Source organism: Cydia strobilella, chromosome 5 (assembly GCF_947568885.1).
Source record: "Cydia strobilella chromosome 5, ilCydStro3.1, whole genome shotgun sequence".
Lineage (NCBI taxonomy): Eukaryota > Metazoa > Arthropoda > Insecta > Lepidoptera > Tortricidae > Cydia > Cydia strobilella.
The window spans coordinates 9,260,611-9,287,128 of record NC_086045.1 but is presented as its reverse complement, the minus strand read 5'-3'; the positions used below and the strand labels follow the sequence as shown (position 1 = coordinate 9,287,128).

General features: G+C 42.8%; 2 protein-coding genes across 4 annotated transcripts in view; both read right to left on the bottom strand.

Annotated features, from left to right (window-relative positions):
* The window catches only part of LOC134741701 (troponin I), a 443,517-nt gene that overhangs the window by 276,449 nt on the left and 140,550 nt on the right, over positions 1–26,518 (bottom strand). The window lies entirely within an intron of this gene.
* Positions 767–25,575, bottom strand: LOC134741666 (glutamate receptor ionotropic, delta-2). Of its 2 annotated transcripts, XM_063674528.1 has the most exons (10): positions 25,387–25,575; positions 23,578–23,663; positions 19,436–19,627; positions 18,858–19,021; positions 18,163–18,332; positions 14,454–14,651; positions 4,399–4,591; positions 3,714–3,809; positions 2,857–3,040; positions 768–1,085 (listed from the first exon to the last, which is right to left on the bottom strand). In XM_063674528.1, the coding sequence occupies exons 1-10, from the start codon at positions 25,463–25,465 to the stop codon at positions 795–797; spliced, it is 1,653 nt and encodes a 550-aa protein (XP_063530598.1). In that variant the 5' UTR covers positions 25,466–25,575; the 3' UTR covers positions 768–794. The 2 variants fall into 2 exon arrangements, with proteins under 2 accessions (XP_063530599.1, XP_063530598.1); XM_063674529.1 differs by lacking the exon at positions 19,436–19,627 and having other exon boundaries at positions 767–1,085.

The following is a 26,518-nucleotide window of genomic DNA, read 5'->3' as shown; positions in this document are numbered from 1 at the left end:
TCCAAACCAAGTAAATAAAATATGGAGGATGAAAAGACTTTCACTTGATTTATCCATCTTAATGACTTTCAAATTATAATTTGTAAATAATAGAAAAATATAGCTGTAGTTTACTGTAGTAAATAAAGAAATGTTGATACCTATGTATAAAACACCTAAAGAGGCATAGGTAAAGAAACTATTGCAAGAAATCCATTTCCATCTTTTTAGGGCTTCATAGTCTTATAGTTTACCCGTCCACGGCTAAGCTCAGATATCGTTAGTACTAAAAAGATAAAAATAAATATTAGACAATAAGGACACAAAACTCTGCGTAGAGGGTGAGGGTGTCACTAGCACAATCACAGGGCCTACCGCGAAACACAAAAATCGAAAGTTCGGTTGCTGCCTCTATCACTCATTGCATATTCGATCGATAGAGACGCAGTTAACGAAATTGCGATTTTCACGTTTCGCGGTAGGCCACCTGTAAACAAACCGCCTTGATGCATCAATGTCGTAGTGAAAACTTGTCAAAAAGTCTAATGTTATCTGGAATGGAGTAATATAGAAATCATCATTTTTACAAAAACTACCAAAATTGATTTGACCGGTCTAATTGTAATGTTTTGAAGAGCTGCAATTGCAAGTCCAAAGAGCCGCGGCTTTTCGACCCCTAACTTAGGTGATTCAAAGAAAGATAATGTAGTTAGTCAAACGTTTCTTTTGATCTTATACAATTTTATGTAGATATTCGTAAACGGTCGTTCGAAGATAGCCTTCTAGCCAAAAGAAGGTAGGCAATCAGTTTTCATTTACTTACCGCGCTGATACAAAAACGCGGAAGGGGTCCTAACCGGTATGAGCCTGGTGTCTCCGCTCACTGTGCCGACGACCCAATACTCTCTCCCATTTACAATCTTTGTTGTGGAGTGTCCATTCATCTTGTACCGCGAGTTGTGCCCAAATAGCGAATCGTAAGGTGGCGGGTTGCTGTCGTCTTGGATTCTGAAACGTCTGTGTTTCGAACTGTTTACGCCTTTTGTTTTGGTTCTTTCGCCCCGATTTGTTCTGATTTTGATACGGACGTAATATCTGATTATCATCTGAAAAACGGTTTTATGTATTAGTAAAACAATGTTTTCAATCGATGCAACCCCTAACCCAAATCGTTCAATCCCTCAACTCCCAACCCCTCAGTCCCCGACCCATCAACTCACCGCCCCCTCAACCAGGGCTCGGAACCGGTATTTTTTAAAAACCCCGAAATAGCCCAATATTTTGAATTTTTTTATTCTCATTACGTAGGACTGAATCATGTATTTAGAAAACAATTTTGCATTATTAAAACGTCCCATTAAAAATGAAATTATAAACAAAAGAACGAAAAAGAACGTAATAATACCGGTATTTTTGTATGGAGCAAATACCCCCTAACCTCGCAAACCCTGACTCGTTAAACCCCAACCCCTCAACCCCCAACCTCAAACCCCCCCAAACACTACCCTCTACCTTTACCTCTCACACCTACCCGTCACCTCGCAGTCTCTTTGGCCGTTTCCCACACTACCTACATCAAAAATCATAATACACCCAATTATATAAGGCGAACGAAATGTGGACCTTCCACATTTCGTTCGTGGTCTTCATCAGCAGTAGCCTTACCACGAGTTTGACATTGGTATATTCGCTATCGTGTGCGTAACTTACTTTCTATGCATCTCTCGTACTGGCATACTAGTGCGAGCGAGATGTATAACAAGTTACGAAAACGTTACAAAAAATATGTTGTGTAAAACTCGTGGTAAGGCTACAGTTGCACTACATCAAATTGGTGGTTTTCGGAAGGAAATGATTGTTACTTTAGGAAACACCGAAATCTCCATACACGTGCCTTTAAAAATTGAGGAGTTCCCTCAATTCCTCATGGATTGCATCATCAGATCAGAACCAAAAATATTACGGAAACACCTTGGAGGTAACTTCTTTCAAACAAAAAAAGAATTACTCAAATCGGATCACGTGTGTCATCATCATTAACATCAAAACAATCATCACTCAGGTCCACTTCATCAAATTGGTGGTTTTCGAGAGAAAAAAAAATAGCCACAACCGAATACAGAACCTCCTCCTTCTGGGTACTTCTGAGTAAAGAAGTCGGTTAAAAATTAGGTAAAAAGATTGGTTATAGCATTACCATCGTTAGCTACGCTATCGTGGAGGAAGAGAGAATCAGGAATATTATACTGCTGTCCTTTTTAGATTTTACATATTACCAAAAAGCTTAAGAATTGTTTTTTTTTTATGTTTTCTTCACTCCCTTATATAAATAAACTATGCCATGATGCCTCCATTAATTTAATCGCAGAACGAAGCTCAGAAAATATATTATAATCAGAAATCCTCCCATAAATTTTCCATATTCTTTTTTAAATTAGTTTTATTAATGTTTTTTTTAATTTTATAACTTATGAACATTGAATGGTTTTCTAGCACCTCAGAATAATTCTGAGTCTAGCACCAACGTTGGTATCTACTTGCGCTTGTTCGAACTGCTAATGTGAGAACCTATTATACCAACCTCGTTAATCGAGACGTAGGTACCTACTCTAGTACCAAAAATCTAAGAAAGCACGTAATTTTTCTGATTTGTTTTATCGCTGTAATGAAAGGCATTTAAGGATATTTCCAACGGCTTGCATATTTTGAATGGAGCACGTGAGAGTAAAATACAAACTTGTACAAAATTATAGCCGGTGACTGCAGGTGTTCGGACCAATTATGTAGCTCCTCGCGTTTAGGTTTGAATTCAATGTGGTTTGAAATGCGAACTACTTGTTGGTATAGTTGTATATTAAAATAAAGCATAGGTAATACCTCTCCACCAAAGACAGCGATAGCGGTCGCTAAGCCGACCCCCATTAGCATGTACGTCATCGACAGATCGCTGTTCCTCAGCTTGCGGTCCTTGGACTGTAGATCCAGCGGACATATCTTGGTACTGGGCAGGTCTCGGTGTTCTAGATACGTTACTATACCCGATTGTAAAAGATACGTGAGGCTAGAAAAAAACAATAGTCTTAGAGCTAGCAAAGTTAGATTAACCTATCAGTCAAAATGGACCTTGAAATTTTTAATTGAATATTTATTATCTTTGCTGAAGCATTATCGCGTCGGTGGGACGTATCTAAAATGAAATCTTAAGTCCCCGGCAAGCTCGGTTCTCCATACAAACGTAGTTACGCTCTCATTTTAAAACGACTTTCTAGATTGCTCTGAAACTTTGTACTTACAATAGGATAAGGTATATCTGTGCCTGTAATACTTACCATAGTTAAAAAAAATACAGCGAATTTAAGTTTTTCATACATAACTTGTTTTGGCTCTATTTCGTTTGTTTTAATACTAAATTCGAGCTATATATACTAATTACAGGCATATATATCAGACAGGCATGTCATTGTATGTGCAAAGTTTCATTGCAATCCAACACTTAGTTTTAATGCGAGAAGGTGAAATTCGGCCGAGCTTGCCGGGGACTCTTAGTTCTAATCAGGCCGTTAGTGTTATTCCATCAGCAACAATACAAATAACTAACAGTTTTATCGCAAAAAAATATAAATCCAGCTCGGTTTTACCTGGACACCCAGGAAATCGAAAACAATAAGTTTTTGATACCTATTATAATTATTTTTTGTCTTATTTACAGGAACGGGCCCCTAAATAACACTTACACTGGATCAAATAAAAACTTTAATTTGCTTTTTTTCGGAAAAGCGAAACCCCGTAATTTATCCATAAAGGGATTTGGGGCGACCACATACGTGCATCTGAAAACAAGATTATTTTTAATATGGATCATATATGGATGAACACCAAGTACTTAAGTCATAATAGTAAAGGAGTCTCTTGAGTGAATTTGGCTCCTGCTGTCTATTTATTTTTCAAAGAGTTATTGATTAATAAATACCCTCTAAATACCTATATCTTTGCTATTTTGTTATGGCGTCTATAGAGACAGAGACTGACGTCTAGCCGGCAGCGAGAAAACAAGTTATATTCGCTGTCCAGATGCCTTATGGATAAAAGAGATACAATATACGAATATAATTAATGTCACTGATTTAAACTTTCACGATTTTTACTCATTATTATTTACAACGACGGGACTTAATCGCGTAAAATAAGTATTAAATTCACGCGATTAAGTCCCGTCGTTGTAAATAATAATAATTAATGTCATTACCGGGTCTAACCCCGGTTATGACATTAATTATGTGTACAAAACGCGAGTTTAAAGTGTAATATACGAATAGTTACAGTTACTTAAAAATACAATGCTAACTAGATTTTATAACGCTACTCGCTGATCGTCGAACACCTTATAGAGGTTATTTATCATTGATATGATTATCTTACCTCTTCACTTCCGGCACCTTGTCCCTGGTCTTCTTCAAGTAGTCTTCAAACATGAGATGGTCTATGGCCGTTTGTTCCTTTACAAGCACCGCGCCCGCCGTCACGTAGGGTAAGAACTGGCGATCGACGTTCACTGAACGAAACTCGGCTCGCCCATTAGCTACCATTTCGCTTAGAAAATGCAAGTCTTCGTCTGCCTAAAATAATAGCATCTGTAGCTTAGATATAGGTACTTATCCCTACCAAATCCCATTATGAGTATTGCGATTCATTGAAAATCAGGGTTGGCAAATGTATATATCGCAGGGAAGCCAACAACATCACCGTTAGTGCCCAACCTCGTCCATAGTAGTAGGTAATTTTAATAATTTTACAAATAGATATCCATTGAATTCACAATAAAACGAGTGATGCGTAAAAGTATTATAAAAAAGTAAAAAAAAGCTAACCTATCCTCGACAACTTCGCCATATCATTTTACAGTACATATGGTGCTACTTTTTCGCACTAGTGCGTAAAATAACACTTTTCGTGCATATGTCGAAAGTTTAAAGGACCATATGTACTGTAAAACGTTGTACGATACACGTGCGGATAGGTAATTCGCAACTCGTGTCGATTCAAAACACTCCCTGCGGTCGTGTTTTAATTTATCGCCACTCGTTTCGAATTTCCTCTTTTCCGCACTTGTATCGTAAATAACTATTCATACATACCTATAATGAAAATTACACTAAAATCTATTCCAAATCCTAAATGTTGAATTCGCCCATGAATCCCATGATACAGTTTAAGTATAGCGTAATTATGATTTAATCCTAGTTAAGGCGAGGTTATGTACTAAAGGCGAATTTGGGGTACCCATTTTGCCAACCCTTATTTTCAATGAACAGTAACATTGGTAGTTTTTAAGAAAAAAACCGACTTCAATGGGGGATGCCGCTGAAAGTTTACTTATTGTTGATGGTGCACTCTTAGATTTCAGACAATGAAATGAAAAAGACAGCATATTTTGCCTAATTATCCTAATCCATCTTTTGCCTAATTTTGCCTAATTGCCTAATTATTATAATATTGCCTAATAATGTAGAAAAGTAGGTAAAACCACCCACTTTTCTAGTAGCATTTCGTTTTTGTAAGGGTCGCAGTTCTAACCTTTTTTTTTTTTTTTTTTTTTTTTTTACCCAGGGGGAATCCGTAATGGATCCCACCGGCCCGGGAGAAGCCTAAGGTGGGTATGTCCGACTCCCACGGACTAAACCCCCTGGGGTGTTCCGCCGCGCGCTTTGTGGGCGGGGTTTCGGGAACGTGACTTTAGGCCTCCGATACCCCGCCGGCGTTGCCCTCGCGGGCTCGTCTTTTGGGACTGCTCCAGCAGCCTACTCCGCTGAAGGCGCCTCGGAACACTTGAGGGCCTTCCAGCTCAGAACCTCTTCAGGCGAGTGATGGAACTCCCGGCCCATCACCCGCAGGTCCCCGTTAAGGCGGCATCATTCGGGCTGCGTAGGCCCTTCGCCGCCGGCCTGGCCTCCTACGGCGCTGAGGGAGCGAATTTGCATCGTCCTCGCGCACTCTTTCTGCAGCCTCCTTTTGTGTCAGGACGGTGACACTAAAGGTGGCTACTGCCGCCCATACCACCTCACTGCTGACCATGCGGCGTATTAGCGCCGGCAGTGAGAGGTCTCCTCCCACAGCTGCGGACAGGATAGCGCGGGGCTCCGCCCACGCAGGGCATTCTTCGCGCGTGTGTTGGGCCGTATCTACGGCTCCTTCGTTGCAGTGGTGGCACACCGTCGTCGGCTCTCTTCCTAACCTCTCACATAGGTACCAACCGAAGCAGCCGTGCCCCGTTAGGAGCTGTGAGAGATGGAAGGAGGGTGCGCCGTGCTTGCGTTCGACCCATTCCTTAAGAACAGGCCGCACAGCGGCCACTAGGTCCCGGCTAGCACCCGGGATTTCCAGACGCTCTGACCACTGCTGGTAGAGGGCGTCTCGCGCCTCTTCACGCCACTGGCGGACCTCACGTGGGGCGGGCCAGTTCTCCTCCTTCCTTGCTTCCAGCACTCGCCAATAAACCGCGGACTGGACTTTAGCTTCAAGGTCCCATGGCGGGCTCCCGGCTAGGAGGCCAGCTGCTGCGTGCGAGTTGTCGCGGTACGCTCGAGCCACCCTGAGAGCTATGGCCCGCTGCGGACGGCGCAACAGGGCCGCACCCCGAGAGCTCAGGGTACCCGCCCATATTGGCGCCCCGTAGAGCGCCATTGAGCGCACCACACTCAAGTATAGCCTCCTGCAGGCTCCTCCTGGTCCGCCTAGATTAGGGAGGATCCGTCCAAGGGCTCCAGCTGCAGCCAGCAATTTTGGAGCCAGGCGCTGGAAGTGCTCCTCAAACTTCCACCTGCCGTCGAGAACGAGTCCCAGGTACTTCATCGTCGACCCGGCGGCGATGGAAGTTCCTCCCACAGTTATCTGTGTCCCATCCGGTGGTTTATTTCGAGGCCCGTGGAAAACCAGAACCTCTGATTTATGCAGGGCCACTTCTAAGCCTACAGCACGGATCCTGTGGACCACCAGTGCCACCCCTGCTGTGGCTAGGTAAGCGGCCTCCCTGTGGGTCCTGCCACGGGCCGACACGAGAGTGTCATCAGCGTAACATGTAATACTGACCCCCTGCAGAGTGGCCCCGCGTAGGACCCAGTCGTACCCAATGTTCCACAGGAGCGGCCCCAGCACCGAACCCTGTGGAACACCACACGACATCTCCCGTCTCCCCCAGCCATCCTTTGTGGGAAATATCACAACGCGGCCTGCAAAATAATCCGCCACTATTTTCTGCAAGTACTCGGGCACGTTATGGTATTTTAGAGCCGCCTTAATTGTTTCCCAGGGCAGGGTGTTGAAGGCGTTGGAAATGTCTAGTGACACACACATCGCAACCCCACCCTGAGAGGTCTCCTCCTCGGCTAAGTCCCTAACTCGGGCAATCGCGTCCAGCGTCGAGCGCAGTGGGCGGAAGCCATATTGGCAGTCACTCAGACCCGGCTGCAGGCTCCTGGCGAGACGACTTGCGATTATACGCTCGAAGAGCTTACTGGTTTCGTCGAGCAACACTATTGGGCGGTAGGCCGATGGCTGATCAGGTGGGCGCCCATCCTTCCGGAGGAGCACCAACTTGCCTGTTTTCCACCTGTCGGGGAACCGCCCTTGAGTCAGGCAAGAGGTGAAAAGGCCTCTGACTCCTTCTTCCAGCTCGGCGAGTGCTACTACCAATGCACGACCAGGTATGCCGTCTGGTCCGGGAGCTGTCTTTTTCGACCGGAGTTTTCGGGCGGCAGCATCGAGCTCGACTTCCGTTACTGGCGGGACCTCTCTCGCCACTACCGGCGGTCTTATGTTGGGCGCCATAGCTGGCGGCACAAACTCGCCCCTCTCTGGAAACAGAGTACTGACGACTCGCCTCAGAAGGTCCGTTTGGAGACTGCTGGTCAGTGGAGGCGCCCAAGGTCGGAGCTTATTCCTAACAGCTCGATACGGCCTGCCCCAAGGATCCCTATCAAGAGTCTCGAGCCACTCCTCCCAAGCGACCTCTTTGGCTTTCGCAATAGCCTTTTGCAGAACTAAGCGTGTTTCCCTGTAGGCATCGTACCGGGCCTCTTCCTCTGCCTGGTCTCGGATCCGCCTTCTCCTGTATCTAGTATACTGGCGACGCGCAGCCACGCAAGCGTTCCGCAATTGGCGGAGTTCAGGTCGCCACCAGTACACTTGGCGTTTGGGTGAGAAAGGCTTAGCCCTTGGCATTGACGCATCACACACACGGGTTAGAGTGGCGTTGAGAAGCTCCGCTTCCTGATCGACCTGTACCACCTGCGCTGGGTCATTAGTAGCCCTCCAGGACTCGGTTATGGCCGCCTCCCTTGCGATCTGTCTGTCAAGCTTTGACACCATCCACCTTGGACTGTCCCCCACAGCGGGTCGGTTTTGTCTGGGGGTGTCGGGCAGGGTTGTGACATCAAACCGGATATATCGGTGATCCGATAGCGTCTCTGTGCCAATCTCCACCTTCCAATTTTGTACACGGCGGGCCAAGGCGTTGGACGCAAAGGTAACGTCCACGATGGACTCCCCTTGGGGCCTCACGCATGTACTCTCCGACCCGGTGTTGAGGACAGTCAACCCCATAGAGATCGCCCACTCTTCCAGCACCTCCCCCCGGACGTCTGTCGCTGGGGATCCCCATGCCATTGACTTTGCATTGAAATCCCCAGCGACCAGCACCGGGATAGGGGATATCTGACCTATCAGGGCTCCAACTTCTGTGAGCATCTGCTCAAACTCGGAAAGGACACGTCGGGGTGAGAAATAAATCCCGATGATGCCTAAGCCACCTATGACAGCCAGAACAAACCCCCTGCCCCTCACAGTCTTTTCGATGGCCGGAGATCCGGCTATAGCGGGGGCAATTATGGCCACCGTCATGTCTTGGTCCGACACCCAATCGTCCCGATTCGGGATAAAGTAGGGTTCCGAAACTACAGCCGCCTTGATACCCCACTCAACCATGGACTGGAGTAATAGGTCCTGAGCCAGAAGGCAGTGGTTAATATTCGCCTGGATACACTTGAAGGCTTGAAGGCTTGGCTGTTATTGGGATGTGTTCATCGTTTCCTCCACAGTGTTTTGCTGGGAAGGTGGAGGTGAATCTTGACTCACTCCTGGCGTCTTCCTTTTCCCGGCGCCTTTGTTTGGGCGAGTCTTATTATTCTGGCACCCTTTGCCACCAATCGAATGATCAGCTGGTTTCCCAGCTGCCTTGCAGACAGCACAACTCGGTTGGGCATTGCACTCGCGCGATTTGTGTCCGGGTTCCCCACAGCGATAACAGAGGTTGCTCCGGTCGACTCCATTGTTGCACTTAGCACCAACGTGGCCCGTCTCCAGACAACGGTAACACCTAAGGGGTCTAGCGTCCAAGAGTATTACGCGCGCCGAAATCCAACCTACTTTGAGGCGACCCGCATCCACAACTTTTTTGGCAGCAGCCACAGGGCAACTCAGCCAGAGTGACCTAGAGCCATTCTGGCCACGCGCCATCACACCGGACTTGACGGCCTCAGCAGCGCATTTCCCGAGCTCAGCCACGGCCGCTACAACTTCTTCAGCGATCGCTGAATCGTCCAGTCCCATGACGCGGATGTCAGCACATTTCACGGGCCGTTGGATGTGGACCACATTAGGGTCGAGAACCTCCCGCAGTTTCTCAGCTAGAGCGTCCGCCGCGATCTCCGCTTCTTTCGTGTCAGGAGGAAGCTCCAGCATTCGAGCTCCAGTAACTGCTGTTCGGAAGCGAACAGCAGAAATCCCGAGATCCTCCAGGTTTATGCGTCTCTTGGCTTCAGCCAAAACCGTCTCATATTTAGCTCCAGCTTCCACAGCTTCCGGCTTCAAAGTGAGACTGACTGCAGCAGTGCGCGGAGGCTGGAGTTTTCTTTTACGTAGTGACTTAGGCGCGCGCGTTGTGGTAGTTGGCGCAGCTGTCGGTCTCTTGGCCGTCTTTTTGGCCTTTCTGCCCAACGTGTCTTTCCAGCTTTCACGCGGAGGAGCCGTAGCAGGCGTTGGTGCTTCCTGTGGTACTTCTCTAGCTGTAGCCGCTTCCTTGGCAGCCAGAGTAGTTTTCTTGCGCCTTGGTTTTGGTTTGGCGCCTTGTTTACCGCCTAAAGAGACAGGGGAAGCAACCGCTGCCGTTTCCGCTACAGAATCAGGCTGGGTGCCTGCAGAGTGTGCAGACGTAGCTCGCTCTGCAGGCCAGTCGTGAGCCAAGGGTGGCCGCATAGGTTGGGCTGGCAGCAGCCTGCCCTCTAGCTCCAAGGCTCCTAGCCTGGCATCCAGCATCAGTCCTATCTGGGTCGTCATGGTTCGCATCATATCTTCCATACTAGAAGCCTTTGCAACACCCTTGCGGGAGGTACTGGCCGGCTGTGTATTTTCTTTTGGCTGAGACGGAACTGGGGACGCTCGCCTGAACTGGTCCCGAAAGTCCGCTCTCAGCTGGGTCATTTCTGCTTTAAGCTCAGTCATCTGAGCTCGCAGGGCGTCATTTTGCGCCTGTAGTCGCCTTGTTTCTTCCGTAGAGGTGCGCTCTAAAAGGCAATCGACTGTCTCTTTTATAGACACGGCGGCATCTTTCAGTGCCTTCACGAAGGTGCCTTTTAGATGGCCGGAGTTTTTGGCAACATGTGATATTGCTTCCAGGCTGTTCTGCACGCGCTGGGAGAGTGCAGCCGCACAGAGGTTATCCTGCGCACCGGGCTGGCCAGAGTCAGAACTTAAGCCGCCTGTCTGGCTTCGAGTAGACAATGGCCGCTGTATACCAGCCACCTCCTCTTCCGCCCTTACCCTCTTTTCTCCCCGTTTGGCGCGGTTTAAGTCTTCCTTGGCCTTGGGAAGGCCAACGTAATGTCCGGTGGAAGGAGGCCGACCGCGACCTCTCTTTGGTACGGACTGAGACCTCTTCTCGGTGGCTCCATCAGTCTCTGACCCTGAGCTGAGACCACGTTTCCGCCAGAACCGTCTCTCGTGGTCACCGATTGAGTGAGAACTCATTGCTGAATCCGACTCAGCCCGCTCGTCTCTAAGCCTGTCATCAGGAGCTGACCCGGAGCGCACAGTTATCATGCTCTCAGTATCTTCGTCTACATTCGCTTCTTTTTCGCTTACACATGCTCCTGTCTCTTTTTTATTTGTGGTCGTAGAAACCCGTCCCGTGCACTTTGGAGCTGGAGAATCACAGCGGGTTATAAGCACCCGGTCGCTAGCCACAGGAGAATCAGACTCCGGCAAGCGAAGGGGTTCGACTTCTGTGGTCGCGTGGGGACTCGCACCTACTTTGTCGAGGCGCTCCAGCGACACCCGACACTCTCGCACTGGTGCCGCCGCAGCTTCCTCTGTATGCATCATTGGGGCGCTTGTCTCCGCCGGGCCCTCGGAATCACTGACGTCGGCATCCGATTCTCGGGGGGAAAAGAATTCTCCCCCACTGGGAAGGTCACGGGTGTCCAGCCTTGTGGGGGAGAAGAACTCCTCCCTACCTGGGGAGAGCGTATCCGGCGCACCACGAGCCCTCCTCCCACAAAACACCCTCGTGGGAATTGGTGTGGGCGACCGCACGAACTCCTGCGGTGCCACGGGCGCCTCCTCCTCTCCTTCCTTGACTTCAGGGACGGCGTGGCGTACAAATCGCCCCCTTTGATCCCGAACTGGGCGAAACTCCATAGGTAGGGGGTTTGGAGAGGGTGCAGTTTTCGCACCTTCCTCGTCCCCTCCTCCGCGCAACCTTAAAACTACTCCGCATGCATCGTTGTCCGGTAAACGTTTGCCATGGTCGTCGGTTTTCGTCCTTGAGCGGTGTGCCCCCCCAGAATACGGTGGGCAGCATGGCACCACAGCGCGGGCATTTGCCCGTTCTGTGGTGTCACAGAGGATTGGGACCTCCTGGGGTATTGATTTACTATTTTGGCCACTCATGATTTGCTATTTTTAGGGGGTATGCCCCCCCTTCTGACGTTCGTGACTGGGCTCCCCCCAGCCACGCATCCCATCGGCACGCCAGTCACACCTTGGGATTGGGGATTTTTTATAGTGGTTAACTCCACGTGACCTTCCTCTCAGTGAGGCAGGTCCCCGGTCCGCTCAGTGCGGGTTACGGGTTGCCCGACGGTGGCCAAAGCCACAACGCCGCACCGGGCGGTCTGCGCCAACCCACGGCAGCTCGTTTCCGAGCACCGACTCCGTCCCAGTGGGACCTGGCGTCTCACACTGTGCCCTCTGCTGGTTTCAGAGGGACACGCGGAGCCGCACATCGGGACCCCTCTCCTCAGGCCTGTCCGGTTTGGGAGGCCCTGTCCGGCATAGCCCTGAGGATCATTGGAGCACACAAACACGGCATTAAAGCCAGCGCAGGAGAAAACTCGACTGCCATTGCCGACTGTGACTGGTAGTTTGCAGAGGGAGAATAGCAAACGCGCAACTGAGCGGCTATCCTCCCCCTCCCAGGGTGCACCACAAGGAGGTCTACCAGCCCTGCACCCCTCGCAGTTCTAACCTAACCTAACCTACTTTTCTGATAGCATTTCGTTTCTGTAAGGGCCACAGTTCTAACCTAAACTAACCCACTTTTCTAGTAGCATTTCCGGGTCCGGGTCTAGGTCCGGATCCGAGTCCGGGTCCGTGTCCGGCTGTCCGGGTCCAAGTTTGGGTCAGAGTTCGGTCCGGGTCCGGATCCGAGTTGGGGTCCATGTCCAGACCCGGGTCCGGGTCCGAGTCCGGGTCCAAGTTTGGGTCTGGGTCCATAAGGAAGAGAACAAATCGCCAGACGTGAACTATGTGTCATTGAAGAATTCCATCCTGATCATCATCAGCATTTCCACTTCATCAAATGTCACTTTTTTAATTGTAAATGCTGGATTTGTTGATGAAAATACAAAAATCACAATATGTATGCCTTTCACATTTGAAGTGTTCCCTCGATTCCTCATGGGTCTCATCATCAGAACTCGAGCTTGACAAAAATATGTCTTAAAAACTTAAGTTGCTTAAGAAACATAAAGAAGAGCACAAATCGCCAAACGTAAACTATGCGTCATTAAAGAGTTTCATTCTGATCATCATCAGCAGTTCCACTTCATCAGATGTCACTTTTTAAAATGGAAATGCTGGATTTGTTGATAAAAATACAAAAATCACTATATGTATGCCTTTCACATTTGAGGAGTTCCCTCGATTCCTCATGGATCCCATCATCAAAAGTCGAGCTTGACAAAAATGTTTCTTGAAAACCTAACTTGCTTAACAAACATAACGAAGAGGACAAATCGCCCAACGTGAACTATGCGTCATTGAAGAGTTCCGTTCTGATCATCATCAGCAGTACCACTTCATCAAATGTCACTTTTTTCAATGTAAGTGCTTGATTTGTTGATGAAAACACTAAAATCACTGTATGCCTTTAACATTTGAGGAGTTCCCTCGATTCCTCATGGATCCCATCATCAGAACTGCGTTTTGGCAAAAACGGGACCAATCTGTATGTATATACTTACAATCAAAAAAAGAATTTTCAAAGTCGGTCCAAAAATGACGGAGTTATGGAGTAACGAACTTGAAAAAAAAACAACCGAATTGATAACCTCCTCCTTTTGAAATCTTGAAGTCGGTTAATAACGAGGTTTGATCGCTACTAATGTTATTAATGGGAAAGTGACTGTTTCAGCGTGTCTCTCAACTTCACGCAAGACTTTGATGATACTCGTACATCTTACTTGTCGTCCTAACATCCTAAAAATTGGTTCCTTGTTAGTGCAGTCAGTATAGCCTTACTGAAGCTCTGGGTCTACCGCGAACCACGTGTCACACTTACGTACGAATTTATAAGTGATTTCATAGGATAGGGGTGCCGTCATATAGCGGCCGTAATACAGCGTGACGAATGACTCACTAGTACGTTGTCTATGTTAACAAAATGGCGCGGTTTCCTAGAGGGCGGTGATTGAAGGAACATTTTTTTGCGTCCGTAATATTACGGCCGCTTCATGACGGCACACAGCTATCCTAGGAAACGAGAGCTTTACTGTGTTATTTTTAGGTAGGATGCTTTTCCGTACAATAAAAAAAAACCGGCCAAGTGCGAGTCGTACTCGCGCACGAAGGGTTCCGTACAATTACGGAAAAAAACAGCAATAAAATCACGTTTGTTGTATGGGAGCCCCATTTAAATATTTATATTATTCGGTTTTTAGTGGCTATTTGTTGTTATAGCGGCAACAGAAATACATCATCTGTGAAATTTTCAACTGTCTGGCTATCACGGTTCATGAGATACAGCCTGGTGACAGACAGACGGACGGACAGCGGAGTCTTAGTAATAGGGTCCCGATTTTACCCTTTGGGTACGGAACCCTAAAAACAAGCGCAGGCTTCTACGCAGACGAAGCCGCGGCAGAAGTTTTGTTAAATGAATCTAAGTGCTATTGCTATGAACAACCCAAGTTATTTGGTGCTACTTGCGTCATTGACAACGTATTGCACTGTGCTGCCCTCTGGTGCGACCCAGCGGTAGTTCTTTTTGTACAGGTCCTCAGGGTATTCGATGTCCAGGGTGAACTTGGAGAGCGTGAGGAAAGCAGTCAGGTTGGCCGTGTAGAACGCGGATAGCAGGATGATGAACAGCCACCACGTTGTGAAAAGGATCCGAGTGGTATCTGTCAAACGAGGTTGGTATGTATCTATCTAGGTACTTCTAACTCATGTGTAGGTTAATAGTCGGTCAATATGTGCGAAGCGATATATAATTTTCACCTCAGCAGCTTAAACAAGCCTACTTTCGTCACTCCCTGGAGTGAAACAATGTAGCTTTTTAATTTAGTGAAGGCCATGAACTTCATACTTTTATAACATTTTTTTTATGGTATGGTATGGTATGGTATGGTCTGGTCTGGTATAGTATGGTATGGTATGGTATGGTTTTGGTATGGTATGGTATGGTATGTTATGGTTTGGTGTGGTATGGTATGGTATGGTATGGTCTGGTATGGTATGGTATGGTGTGGTCTGGTATGGTATGGTATGGTGTGGTATGGTATGGTATGGTTTGGTATCGTATCATATGGTATGGTACATATTATAATACTTTTTTTTTCTGTTTATTCTGTGTAATTCGAAATACATTTTAACCTTTAATATGTTCTCACTACTGAGGTGAAAAATTATGTGTGCAACACGAGAGCAAAGTTATTTTACATCTCGTATTTTTGAGTCCCTCGCTACGCTCAAGATTCTACCTTAGAATCACTCGCTTCGCTCGTGATTCAATTATTCTATCTTTCGCTTTCACGGGACTCAAAATAAACACTCGCAAGAAAAACCAACTTTCCACTCTTGTTGCACAAACAACTATATATTAGTTACTCATGACCCGGTCAATGTGTGCGGTTTGTAATGATTTCTTTGTAGTGGAACCGTTAGGGTTGCATTCCACTCTCCGAGATCTTTGTGCAATGTGTATTTGCGTCTTACATTTTGCTTAACAAAAGTGTCATAAATCTTCATGTTAACGTAACTTTGTATAGGTATTGAGTGTTGACCCAGTTCTGTACAAGCATTGACCAAAATAGTGTCACATTTTTGTTGTATCAAGATAAAACATTCATACATTTATCTAATAAATCATCGAGTCCAATATGTAGAACGTACTTATCATTATTTAGATTCAATAACCGTGCGACAAGTTTACATTAAAGATTCTTTACACCTTTAATATTCAGTTAATTACAGAAGGCCAGACATAGGTAAAAGTAAAGACAAATGATGTGTAAAGACTATTATTTCCCCTCATCTGTATTACGGCATTAAGTATAAATCCTGGTTCACGGAGTCACGTCATGTGTGACCGTGATATATGGATGGCCATTAGCAACGTATCGATACCATCTGTGCCGTCGTTCGTCGATGCTTTAAAATAAACTATGTCACGAAAGGTAAATATACCATTAAAGTGATTATAGAAGCACGTTAAAGAATCGAACTCCTAATGAAAGTCGTGTTAACTAGTCGTTTTATCAAAACCTAGGTATAGTTTAGTTTCGAATAAGAACTTCGAATAATTTTATAGGGATACCAACAAACTAAAGTCTTGAAAAAAGCTAAGCTTTAAAGAGTTAAATATGCTATAATTATATTCTAAAATATTTACTATAGTGATACGCAGATACACGTGCTATAGTAGAAACATCTACAATCGAAATTGGTATTATGCATCCGTGCTACTAATTACCAATGGTCGTGGTCAGCCAGCTTACCACTGCTTCCTAAACAAGCAGCCATGCCAATCAGAATGGAAGGTACACAAACAAAATACCCAGGAACTAAAAGTAAAAAAATTATTGGTATTTACATACGATTTCCTGGTGTTTTTTAAGTAAATGCCAAGCTAATATGCCCGTATCGCTCAGCACGAGCGTCTCCTCCACGCTCGAACGTTCCGTCGAACGCGCGGGGGACCTATTCGGCTTGGCACCGACTTCAATCACATCAGGAAATCTTATGCACCAATAATTTTTAAATTTTTAGTTACTGGGCTTTTTAAGGCGGTTTTTTTTAATAACTTTATTTTTAAATTTTTAGTAAAAAGAAATTTTTAACCGACTTCAAGATTTAAAAAGAAGGAGGATCTCAATTCGATTAGTATGTTTTTTTATATTAATGTTCGTTACTCCATAGAACTAGGTCATTTCTCGACCGAATTTGGAAATTATTTTTACAGTACACATGGTGCTACTTTCTCGCACTAGTGCGTCAAGTAGTACTTTTCGTGCATATGTCGAAAGTTTAAAAGGCCATATGTACTGTAAGACGTTGTACGATACACGTGCGAATAGGTAATTCGCAACTCGTGTCGATTTAAAACACTCCCTGCGGTCGTGTTTTAATTTATCGCCACTCGTTTCGAATTTCCTCTTTTCCGCACTTGTATCGTTACAGTAGTACATATGGTGCTACTTTTTCGCACTAGTGCGTAAAGAGCACTTTTCGTGCATATGTCGAAAGTTTAAAGGGCCATATGTACTGTAAAACGTTGTACGATACACGTGCGAAAAGGTAATTCGCATTTCCTCTTTTCCGCACTTGTATCGTAAATAACTATTGTTGATTGAGAGTATATATATATATATATATATATATATATACATACAGATTGGTCCCGTTTTTGTCAAAACCCAGTTCTGATGCTGGGATGCATGAGGAATCGAGGGAACTCCTCAAATCTTAAAGGCATGATTGTGCCCGACGCAGGCAATTTTTTGCTTACCTTACAATTTGTATTTGTATTTTTGTTTAATTTGTATTGGTGTTTTTATCAACAAATCAAGCATTTACATTCAAAAAAGGGACATTTGATAAAGTGGAATTGCTGATGATGATAAGAACGGAACTTCGACGATTTGTCCTTGTTACGTTATGTTATTAATATTATGAAATGCAATATGTTTGTAATAATTTGAACGGCATTTCAAACAGTTTTACATAAAAAAAGATATCGACAAATTGAGACCCTCCTCCTTTTTTTTAAGTCGGTTAAAATTAAACAAGTAGGTAACTTACTTACCTGAGCAAGCGGATGCAGCCTGCGGAGTAATTCGATTTTTTCTCTTCTATTGATACCTTTTTTTTACCCTAACCAAGTATCGGGTTATTCGGCCTACTGATATGCCGACGGAAATTACTTATCCATAATTGCGAAATTTACACATGGAAATATTTCAGAAACATCTCAATTATATGAATTATGGTCTCCTAAACTCATTTGTCGTCAGAGTGGACTGCCCACTGATGAGGCGTTGGAATAATTAGTATTAATTAGTTTTAGGTATTTATTGTTTTATGTACACACTAATATAGATATAGATAGGTAAGTAGATAAATAATAATTTTTGTACTAAACTATATGGGATCTGTGCCTGAAATAAATATTTTCAATTTCAATTTAAACGAAAAATTCCGTCTCCAAACCGGAGTTTATTTATTTCTTGTAAAACTTTACGAGAACTATTCCAACGTTTAGGAAACTTTCCGACACCTGTAGGTAGGTACCTACCATCAGCTGTAAAAGTGCATGGCGACTTCAACAATTAATTCATTCATAATTTCTCCATGCAATTTGGCAGCTCACTGTAATTCGGCCCAGCCTACGTGTTATCCATATCACGAACTCACTTGCTTCTGGTGCTAATGTAGTCCCCTGCTTCAGCAAGGCTCCGTACACGAACCAGAAGCTGGGCGACAGCGAGATGTTTTTCTCTCCGTCTTTCACGACCTTAGACCGCAAGTACGTGAGAAGAGTGATGCACGGGCCGTAAGAGAGTACTGCCGCTAAGATCAGATACCTGCACGAGAAATAGTTTCAATAAAGCGATTTATCTACCTTTACACTATTGCTTAGGACTTAGCAAACTATATATACGATCTCTCGAAATGAAGTATCGTTGGGTCCTGTTTAAGCCAATTAAATGTAAATAAATATATGTATACATACACACAACACAACTAAAATAAACAAACAAAATGGCAGACGATGTCTGTACCACTTATTAAAAAAATTTTTTCTCCATAGGTATGATGAAAAATATCGTTAAGTTAACAATTTTGCCCATACATCCCATATTGAACATTAGCCCTCGATATTCGGTTCGCAAATCAGATTTTTTTGTACTCTGTTACTTAAACATAAAAACCTATATATACTAGGTATGCGTAGTAAAAATCTTCACATTGGATGCGGATCCTCACGCCGTTCATGTATGCGAGCGGGACATCGCTATAAACGCTATTAGATAAGCGCTGTCTCGCTCACACACCGGAGCGGCTCCGCATCAGTGTTATAACCGCGTACACGTTGCCTAAATTCGTACCACACTTGTATTTCGAAGGGGGCCAGGAGTCCGGAGCCCGCGGCGGACTCTTTAGGCCGCTGGAGCATCATCATCCACACGCCTTCGTCGAGGATCGTAGAGAAATCCACGAACTGCTCGTATTTGTACACTACAGGAAGGAAAGCTGCAGCCATGTCCACTTGCTGTGTACAATAATATAATTATATCAGATATTAAAATAATAGTACATTATGATACAAGTGTGCTACGTTGGTCATTACACACGAGGCGATATTGTGCAATAAGAAAACCGATGTGTGTAATGACAATGACCAATGCACACGCGTTTCATACGACGTTTTTCACCACACTTGCGAGGAAATAAAGGAAACTTTCATATTAATCAAATTTTAATTGTTAAAACAGTTAGTAATAGTACATTACGATACAAGTGCGAAAAATAGGAAATTCGCAACGAGTGGCGATAAATTAAAACGACCGAAGGGAGTGTCTTAAGTCGACACGAGTTGCGCCACCAATCAATTCCGACATTTGAGACGTTGACTTTGTCTAATAATTAAATAATTATAATATTCGCTACTTCGAAGAAAACTCACACTACTATTGACCAATCCAATTAATGAGTCCTTAATTCTGCCTCTAACGCCAATTTCAAAGTTTTTGGCCGGCGTGACTACATCAAAGGTGAAGTTGAACCGTTCGCGCAATATGTCCAAAACGATGAAAGCAACGCCACGTCCAGTGAGCTTTCCGTTGTCTTCAGTGTGTACCCAACTTAAAGGATAATTCTGGAAATTTAATAATTAAATAATATAATTTAATATCATTACGGAAATGGGCGTTTTCTAAAATAAATATTGAAAACCTAATTATTTTAAATCTGGACATTCTTGTTTAGTTTAGTTTATTTATTTCGCAATACAATGTTCGTTGTTAATGTAAGAGAATAGGTACAATTAAGCAATTACTTGTCCTATAGCTCATTGGGCTCATTTCGTTTTTTGGAGAATCAGGTTTTCAATATTTATTTTAGAAAACGCGCAAATACTAACTATCGGCGCGATTCGGGAAATGAATTCGAGATTCACTAGATGTGAAATAGTAAAGATATGTGACGTTCAACGGCAAAAGGTACCTTATGGCGGCTGGCGCTTACGTCGCATAAAACCGCAAGTTATTGCAGCGCTATGCGACGTAAGCGCTATCCAATATTAATTGGAGCGGCGTTAATAATAGCGTAAGCTCCAACCGCCATAAGGTACCTTTACCCGTGGGCAGAGATGGGCATTAATCGATTAATCTTTTAGTTAACTAATCAATCGATTAAAAATATCAATCGTCATTTTTTAATCGCGATTAATTTAGTTGCGATTAAATTAGTTGTGAGAATGTTCGACTAACAACTAAATTAGTTTTAGTTTCAATCGACTAAATTTCACGATTAAATCTATATTAAAACTACGTAGTCGCCCGTTTTTGCATTTTTTATCTTGCAATATGTAACTACAAGTACGTATGTATGTAACATACGGAGGTACTCGTATGTTGTAACTATGTTAGTTTGGGTAGAATTTTGCGACTTATTTTGAAGCAGATATCTTCATCCGATTGAGCTAAAATTATAGTTTAACTTTAGTTTAACTAAATACATATCATGGTTGCTTTTATATTTAATACTAGCTGTGCCCGCGGCTTCGCCTGCGTGGAATTCGGTCTGTGTCAGTAAGCGGCTAATTCACCCCTAATTTATCTCAATGTCCCCTGGAGACGGAACTTAAAGTAAAGTTGACAGATGGATACGCCAGAGGACTGTAGTCCAGATAAAATATTTTACAATTAGGTACCTACCGCCAAAGACAGATATTACTCCGTAATAGATGGATACAGTCTAAGGAAAAAACGTGCCTCGAAAATCACGAAAATTTGATTCTCGATCAGATGTCGCTACTACCTTTTGCCTACTCTCGTATAGAGGGCGTTGACGGTTTCGTTTGTTATTATTTAACAATTTTAACGCATATCAGTGAAAGAACATGGGTCAAAATAATAAAAAATAATTACCGCAAATAAAAAAATACATTTATCCATATTTAAATACATTTTATCGTATTTTTATAAATCTTCATTTTTAGTTTTAAAGTATGTCGATAGATGGCAGTGAATTTACTGTGGTTACAAATATTACTATGACAGTACCGCTCTATAATATTATATCCTCTTTGCTACCTCTAAATAAAATTACACTCCAAAATCAATATTTTTTTGCCCTTATTCAAATTTTTGACGTGATTTAAACGGCATAGAGTAGTAGGTGTATATCGAACGATACAGTACCATTTTTGTATTTTTACGTCCTTGACTGTACCTAGCCAAATCGACTACATAATTCCGAAACAAATTATTCCGAATTTTAGAATGTCGAATTTTATCATTCCGATTTTTAAATGTTCTACCCATCAAAATTCCGACTGTCATAATTACGAATGATGAAAATCACGAAGATTTATATTTCCGAAAACTCAAAAAGCCGTTTTTTGTGGCAACAGTTCGTTTTCTTGGGGGTCGCAATTCTAACCTAACCTAATCCACTTCTGGCAACAGTTCCTTTTCTTGGGGGTCGCAGTTCTAACCTAACCTAACCCACTTCTAGCAACAGTTCGGGTTCGCAGGTTCGCAGTTCTGTCTAATTTATTTATGCCGAATTTTTATGCCAATAATATTTTATGCCGAATTTAACATGACGCGGCACGACAGGTACCCGTAATAATTACTAAAACGTGAGTCTTCATTTGAATATCACGGATTTCATTTTTCCGATCTTGTAAAAAACCGAATTTCTGAATAACGAATTATTTTATTTCCGATCGGACAATGATTTTTCGGAATTTAAAAATTCGGAAAAATTTTTTTTTTCGGAAAAGTGTAAAATCGGAACTCTAAGCTTTGTGTCAAGTGACAATCGGATTTAAAGTTTTCGGAACCCCCGGGTTAAATTTCCAAAAACGTCAAAATTAGTTTTTTTGTAATCGTCTATCATACCTTTCTAAGAATAAGAAGTTTCAAAGCATTTGTAATGGATTCAAACTTTCAACCCCCTTTTAACCCTGTTAGGGGACGAATTCTTGAAAACGCTAAAATCACTTTTCCTGTATTATAATAATATGCCCATTATACAAAGTTTCAAGTAACGCACTCAAAAAAAATTGATCTCCATACAAACTTTCAACCTCTATTTCACCTCCTTAGGGGATGAATTTTCAAAAACGCTGAAATTAGTTTTTTTGTATTTCAATAATATATCTTCTTACGAAGTTTCAAATTGCTAGCTTAAAATAAATCTTGAACCCCATATAAACTTTCATCCCCTTTTTAACCCCCTTAGGGGTACAATTTCTCAAATTTTTATAGCCTATGCCGTGGATTTTTTCGACAGATTAGTAAAGTTTGCATCAAAATCCGTTCAGCCGTTTTCATTAGTTGTGCGGTCAAATAAACAGACAAACAGATAAACAGATAAACGGATAAACAGACAAACAGATAAACAGACAAACAGACAAAAATTCTAAAAACTGTTGGAATGTGTTCTGTTATCGATTCTAAGTATCCCCAGCCAATTCTTTTTCGAATATCTTCCATGTACAGACTTTCGACCCTCTTCCGCTTTATTATATGTATAGATACAAAGTTTGATTTATATAATTGTGTTTTTTTAAGTGTTATTTTACTAATGCACAAAGTACCCAGTTCTTATTTACCCTTAAATAAGAGAAATTTAATCCAATTTCAGAGAGATGCACTACTTTAGTAGCAAAATAATAGTGAGAACAGATCTCACTCCTTAGAAACGGTCAAAATATCGTAAGTAATACATGACTATTTTATTTTTAAACATCCGTTAAGATGTCCTAATCAGTCTGTCAACATAGCCATACCGAGGTATTCTATTCAATTTGCTTCTAACATTAGTCGCGAGAAAATAGTCTAACTAATTAGTCGATTACAAAATTTAGTTGTCCGAAATCAATCGGCAACTAATTTAGTTGCAACTAAATTAGTTGCACTCTATACAACTAAGATTGATCAATCGTCGTTTTCAATCGTCAGTCGCAATTAATTCTTGTAATCTTAATCGTTAATCGTTAGTCGATTACATTTTGCCCATCTCTGCCCGTGGGACGTCACATATCTTGACTATTTCATATCTAGTGAATCTCTAATTCATTTCCCGAATCGCGCCGTATGGACAGACAAATGACGATTTTTTGCTACAAATGCTACAATGCGTAAATTGCTGCTACGCGCTACGCCGTAGCACACGTAGGGTGAATCCAATTCGAACTTAAAAATTGATGTCAATCAATGTGATATTATTTTGAGTTTGAAAAGCGCTGCGAGTAATAAATAAACCTACAACTACCGCGAAACTACTTTTAGGGTTCCGTACCCAAAGGGTAAAAACGGGACCCTATTACTAAGACTCCGCTGTCCGTCTGTCTGTCTGTCACCAGGCTGTATCTCATGAACCGTGATAGCTAGACAGTTGAAATTTTCACAAATGATGTATTTCTGTTGCCGCTATAATAACAAATACTAAAAAGTACGGAACCCTCGGTGCACGAGTCCGACTCGCACTTAGCTACATTTACCGTTTGTTAAATAATCACACAATGGTATCCTAAAAGCTACAATACAATTCAAAACCAATGAATCAATTAAAGTTTTTATTAGCTAAACTCACATCGTAAGTGCCTATTTTCAAATGTTTGCCGTTAAGGTCTTCAGCGATTTCCAGGAATTCCTGTTGTTGCACGGACAGTAGGGTATCTAAAAAATTAAACATAAATCAATTGCAGGGCGCCACCGAAACGGACGACGATAGGTACTCAGGTTCTCATAACGTATAGCCTGATCAACATGTTGTATATTCAGCGAATCGTAGTCATCGTCATCCGTTAGCGTTTGAGTATATTTACAGGCGAATAAAACATAAAACAATGTTGATGTTTTCTGTGGCAAGGTGACAAGATCAGAAATAATCTGGTGTATATAACCAGAATCACATTTGTTTTCTAAGTGTTTGAGTGGCTGATCCACCAACGGAGCGGCAGCTAAGATTAAGTGGCTATGCTACTTGTAGCTAGGCGTGGGCGAATCGGGGCCTTCGCCAACGGCCTCGCACTTCGGGAGGCGGGGGAGGCCTCGCAAAGCCAACCTTTTTATTACCTTGGGAAAACACATTGAAAAGGGCCTCGCAGATGTGGTTTTCGCCCACGGCTAGATTGGTTCACGCTACGCCACTGCGAACATTCTTAACGATACATTAATGATACATCTCCGACAACCGTGCCGGAAGCTTAATTTGACCCACTTCCCGATTTCCGAATGAGCTTAAATTTTGCAATTATGTAAATCGGGTGACAATGCAATATTATGATGACATGGAGCTGGCTGATCTGATGATGGAGACAGGAGGTGGCCAAGTGGCCATGGGAGCTGTAATGAAACAACGCAAAATAATTGTGTTTGGGGTTGTTAGAATTGTCTAGATGAGTATTAGTTGCCTGTGGAAAGAAAAGTACAGTCAGCGATAAAAGTTTGTACCAAAAATGTTTTTTTTTTTTGCCAAAAACCTATACTTATAATACCTAATACTTACTTGTAAGAACGTCAGGAACAAGTGGTTACAATTTTCCCGGTTATTGGCACCCACTCTGTATAAATACGTTTACTTATGATGACATGGAGCTGATCTGATGATGGAGACAGGAGATGGCCAAGTGGCCATGGGAACTATGTTTATGTTTATCAAATAAATAAATAAAAACGTTATGTACTTATAGGTACAGGCATAATAAGGAACAATGCATATATCTACCTGCTTTAGGATTAAAATAATAATACTTAGAACCTATACCTATAAAAAATTATATAAATCCAAGGAATAACAATATTGCAGATACAAAATTACAATAGCAATCCAGCGCGGGAACGCTACCTGCGTGATGGGCACCCTAGCAAGGGTACAAAATTTTGATAGAGTTAGTCCAAGAAAAGTCTATAACGATTTTGATAGCACACGCAGTGCAACTGTTATTTAGACGTCATAATTTCATAGAAGTTCGACGTTTAAAATAACACTTGCATTGCGTGCTATCAAAATCGTTGCAGAGTTTTCTTGGTCTAACTCTAGGTAGGTGCAGTTTTTGCTTTACTTGTATTTTAATTGTAGTTAGTGTTCGTTTTATATTCAAGTTGTATGTTTAAGGATGCTTGTGACTCTTATGAGTTTTGGTCGAGATTTTATTGTAAAATAAAAGTTATCCGAAATATTGTCATTCACATTTAGATAGATACTGATTAGTGAGCCGGATCGCTATAGATACATATAGGTAGTTATAAGTATATAAATTGGTGCATCGGCATCGCCGTGGGCTGCCGCCTGCCGGCTGGCTGTGTGTTCCCGCAATTCATCGTCAAAACGTCTATACTTTACGCCGACTAGATAACTTTAATCAGGAACAAAATACAACGTTCAAATTCAAATTACCTGTAATAGGATTATCATAAACCACTTCGCAAAAAGTAGCATTGCAAATGGAGGAGATGATGAGTTCCAAGCCCGTCATATTTTTTAATTTTCAAGCTTTATTAAAGTAATTTACCGATTTTTTTAACAGCCGAATCTGACGGACAGTTGACCAGCGTCCGAGGACACTGGACGAGCGCTCAGGGCGGCATGGCGCGGCTTAGTGGCCTTAGTGGGAACGTGACGTGATTTGACCACGATTACGGTCAAACGGTAGGTAGCTGATGTCACGCCATGCTCGAACGTTGGGCTTAGCGAGGATAGGGCCTTACGTGTAACAAGGTCTAATTATTTTCATCTTTATTTTTCTCACATTTTACAGCTATCAGCTGCTCCAAGAAGCATTTCCAAAACGCACATTATATTTCTGCACAAAACTTTACTTTATTCTAAATCTACCTACAACGCTTTATAATAATGTTACCTAAGGGGTCTAGGTAACATTATTATAAAGCGTTGTAGGTAGAAAAGCAGGTATTTATTCTTAAAACATATAGGATTCTAGACCTCCACGGTTCGTACGATTATAAATGTAAAAGTTTGGATGTTTGTTCCTCCTTCAAGTAAAAACGGCTGAATTAATTCCAATGACCTTAAACCTAGTTTCAATGTAGTATGAGAGAGAGGTATTGGTGTACTAAGGGGAGGTGGTGGGGGGCAGTTAACGATGTCTATACGGACGAAGTTGCGGGTAGAGGATATCTAAATATCGTATGCTTCCTGCATTACGGCCAAATCTCAAAATTTCTGATAATTGGAGATTAATTAATCTTAATAAAAAATAATAAAGTTCAGTTTCCTAAGTGTCCGTAGTTTCCCTAGTACTTACGTATACGTACAACGGTACTCAACTAACTCCGACAAGATTAGAACAGTACGCCATCTATTAAATTACTTATCTAAGAACAATCGCTGATCTTAGTAGGTATATAATTTCTATTATATTCACTAGAATATATATTATATTTTATATAAGCCTCCATAAAAACCAGCTAAAAAAAAAAAATATACATATATAACCTACGAACCTACCTAATTCTTTATTTGTATGTTTTAATTATGGATCAATGTTATCTGGATTAAATGATTACTA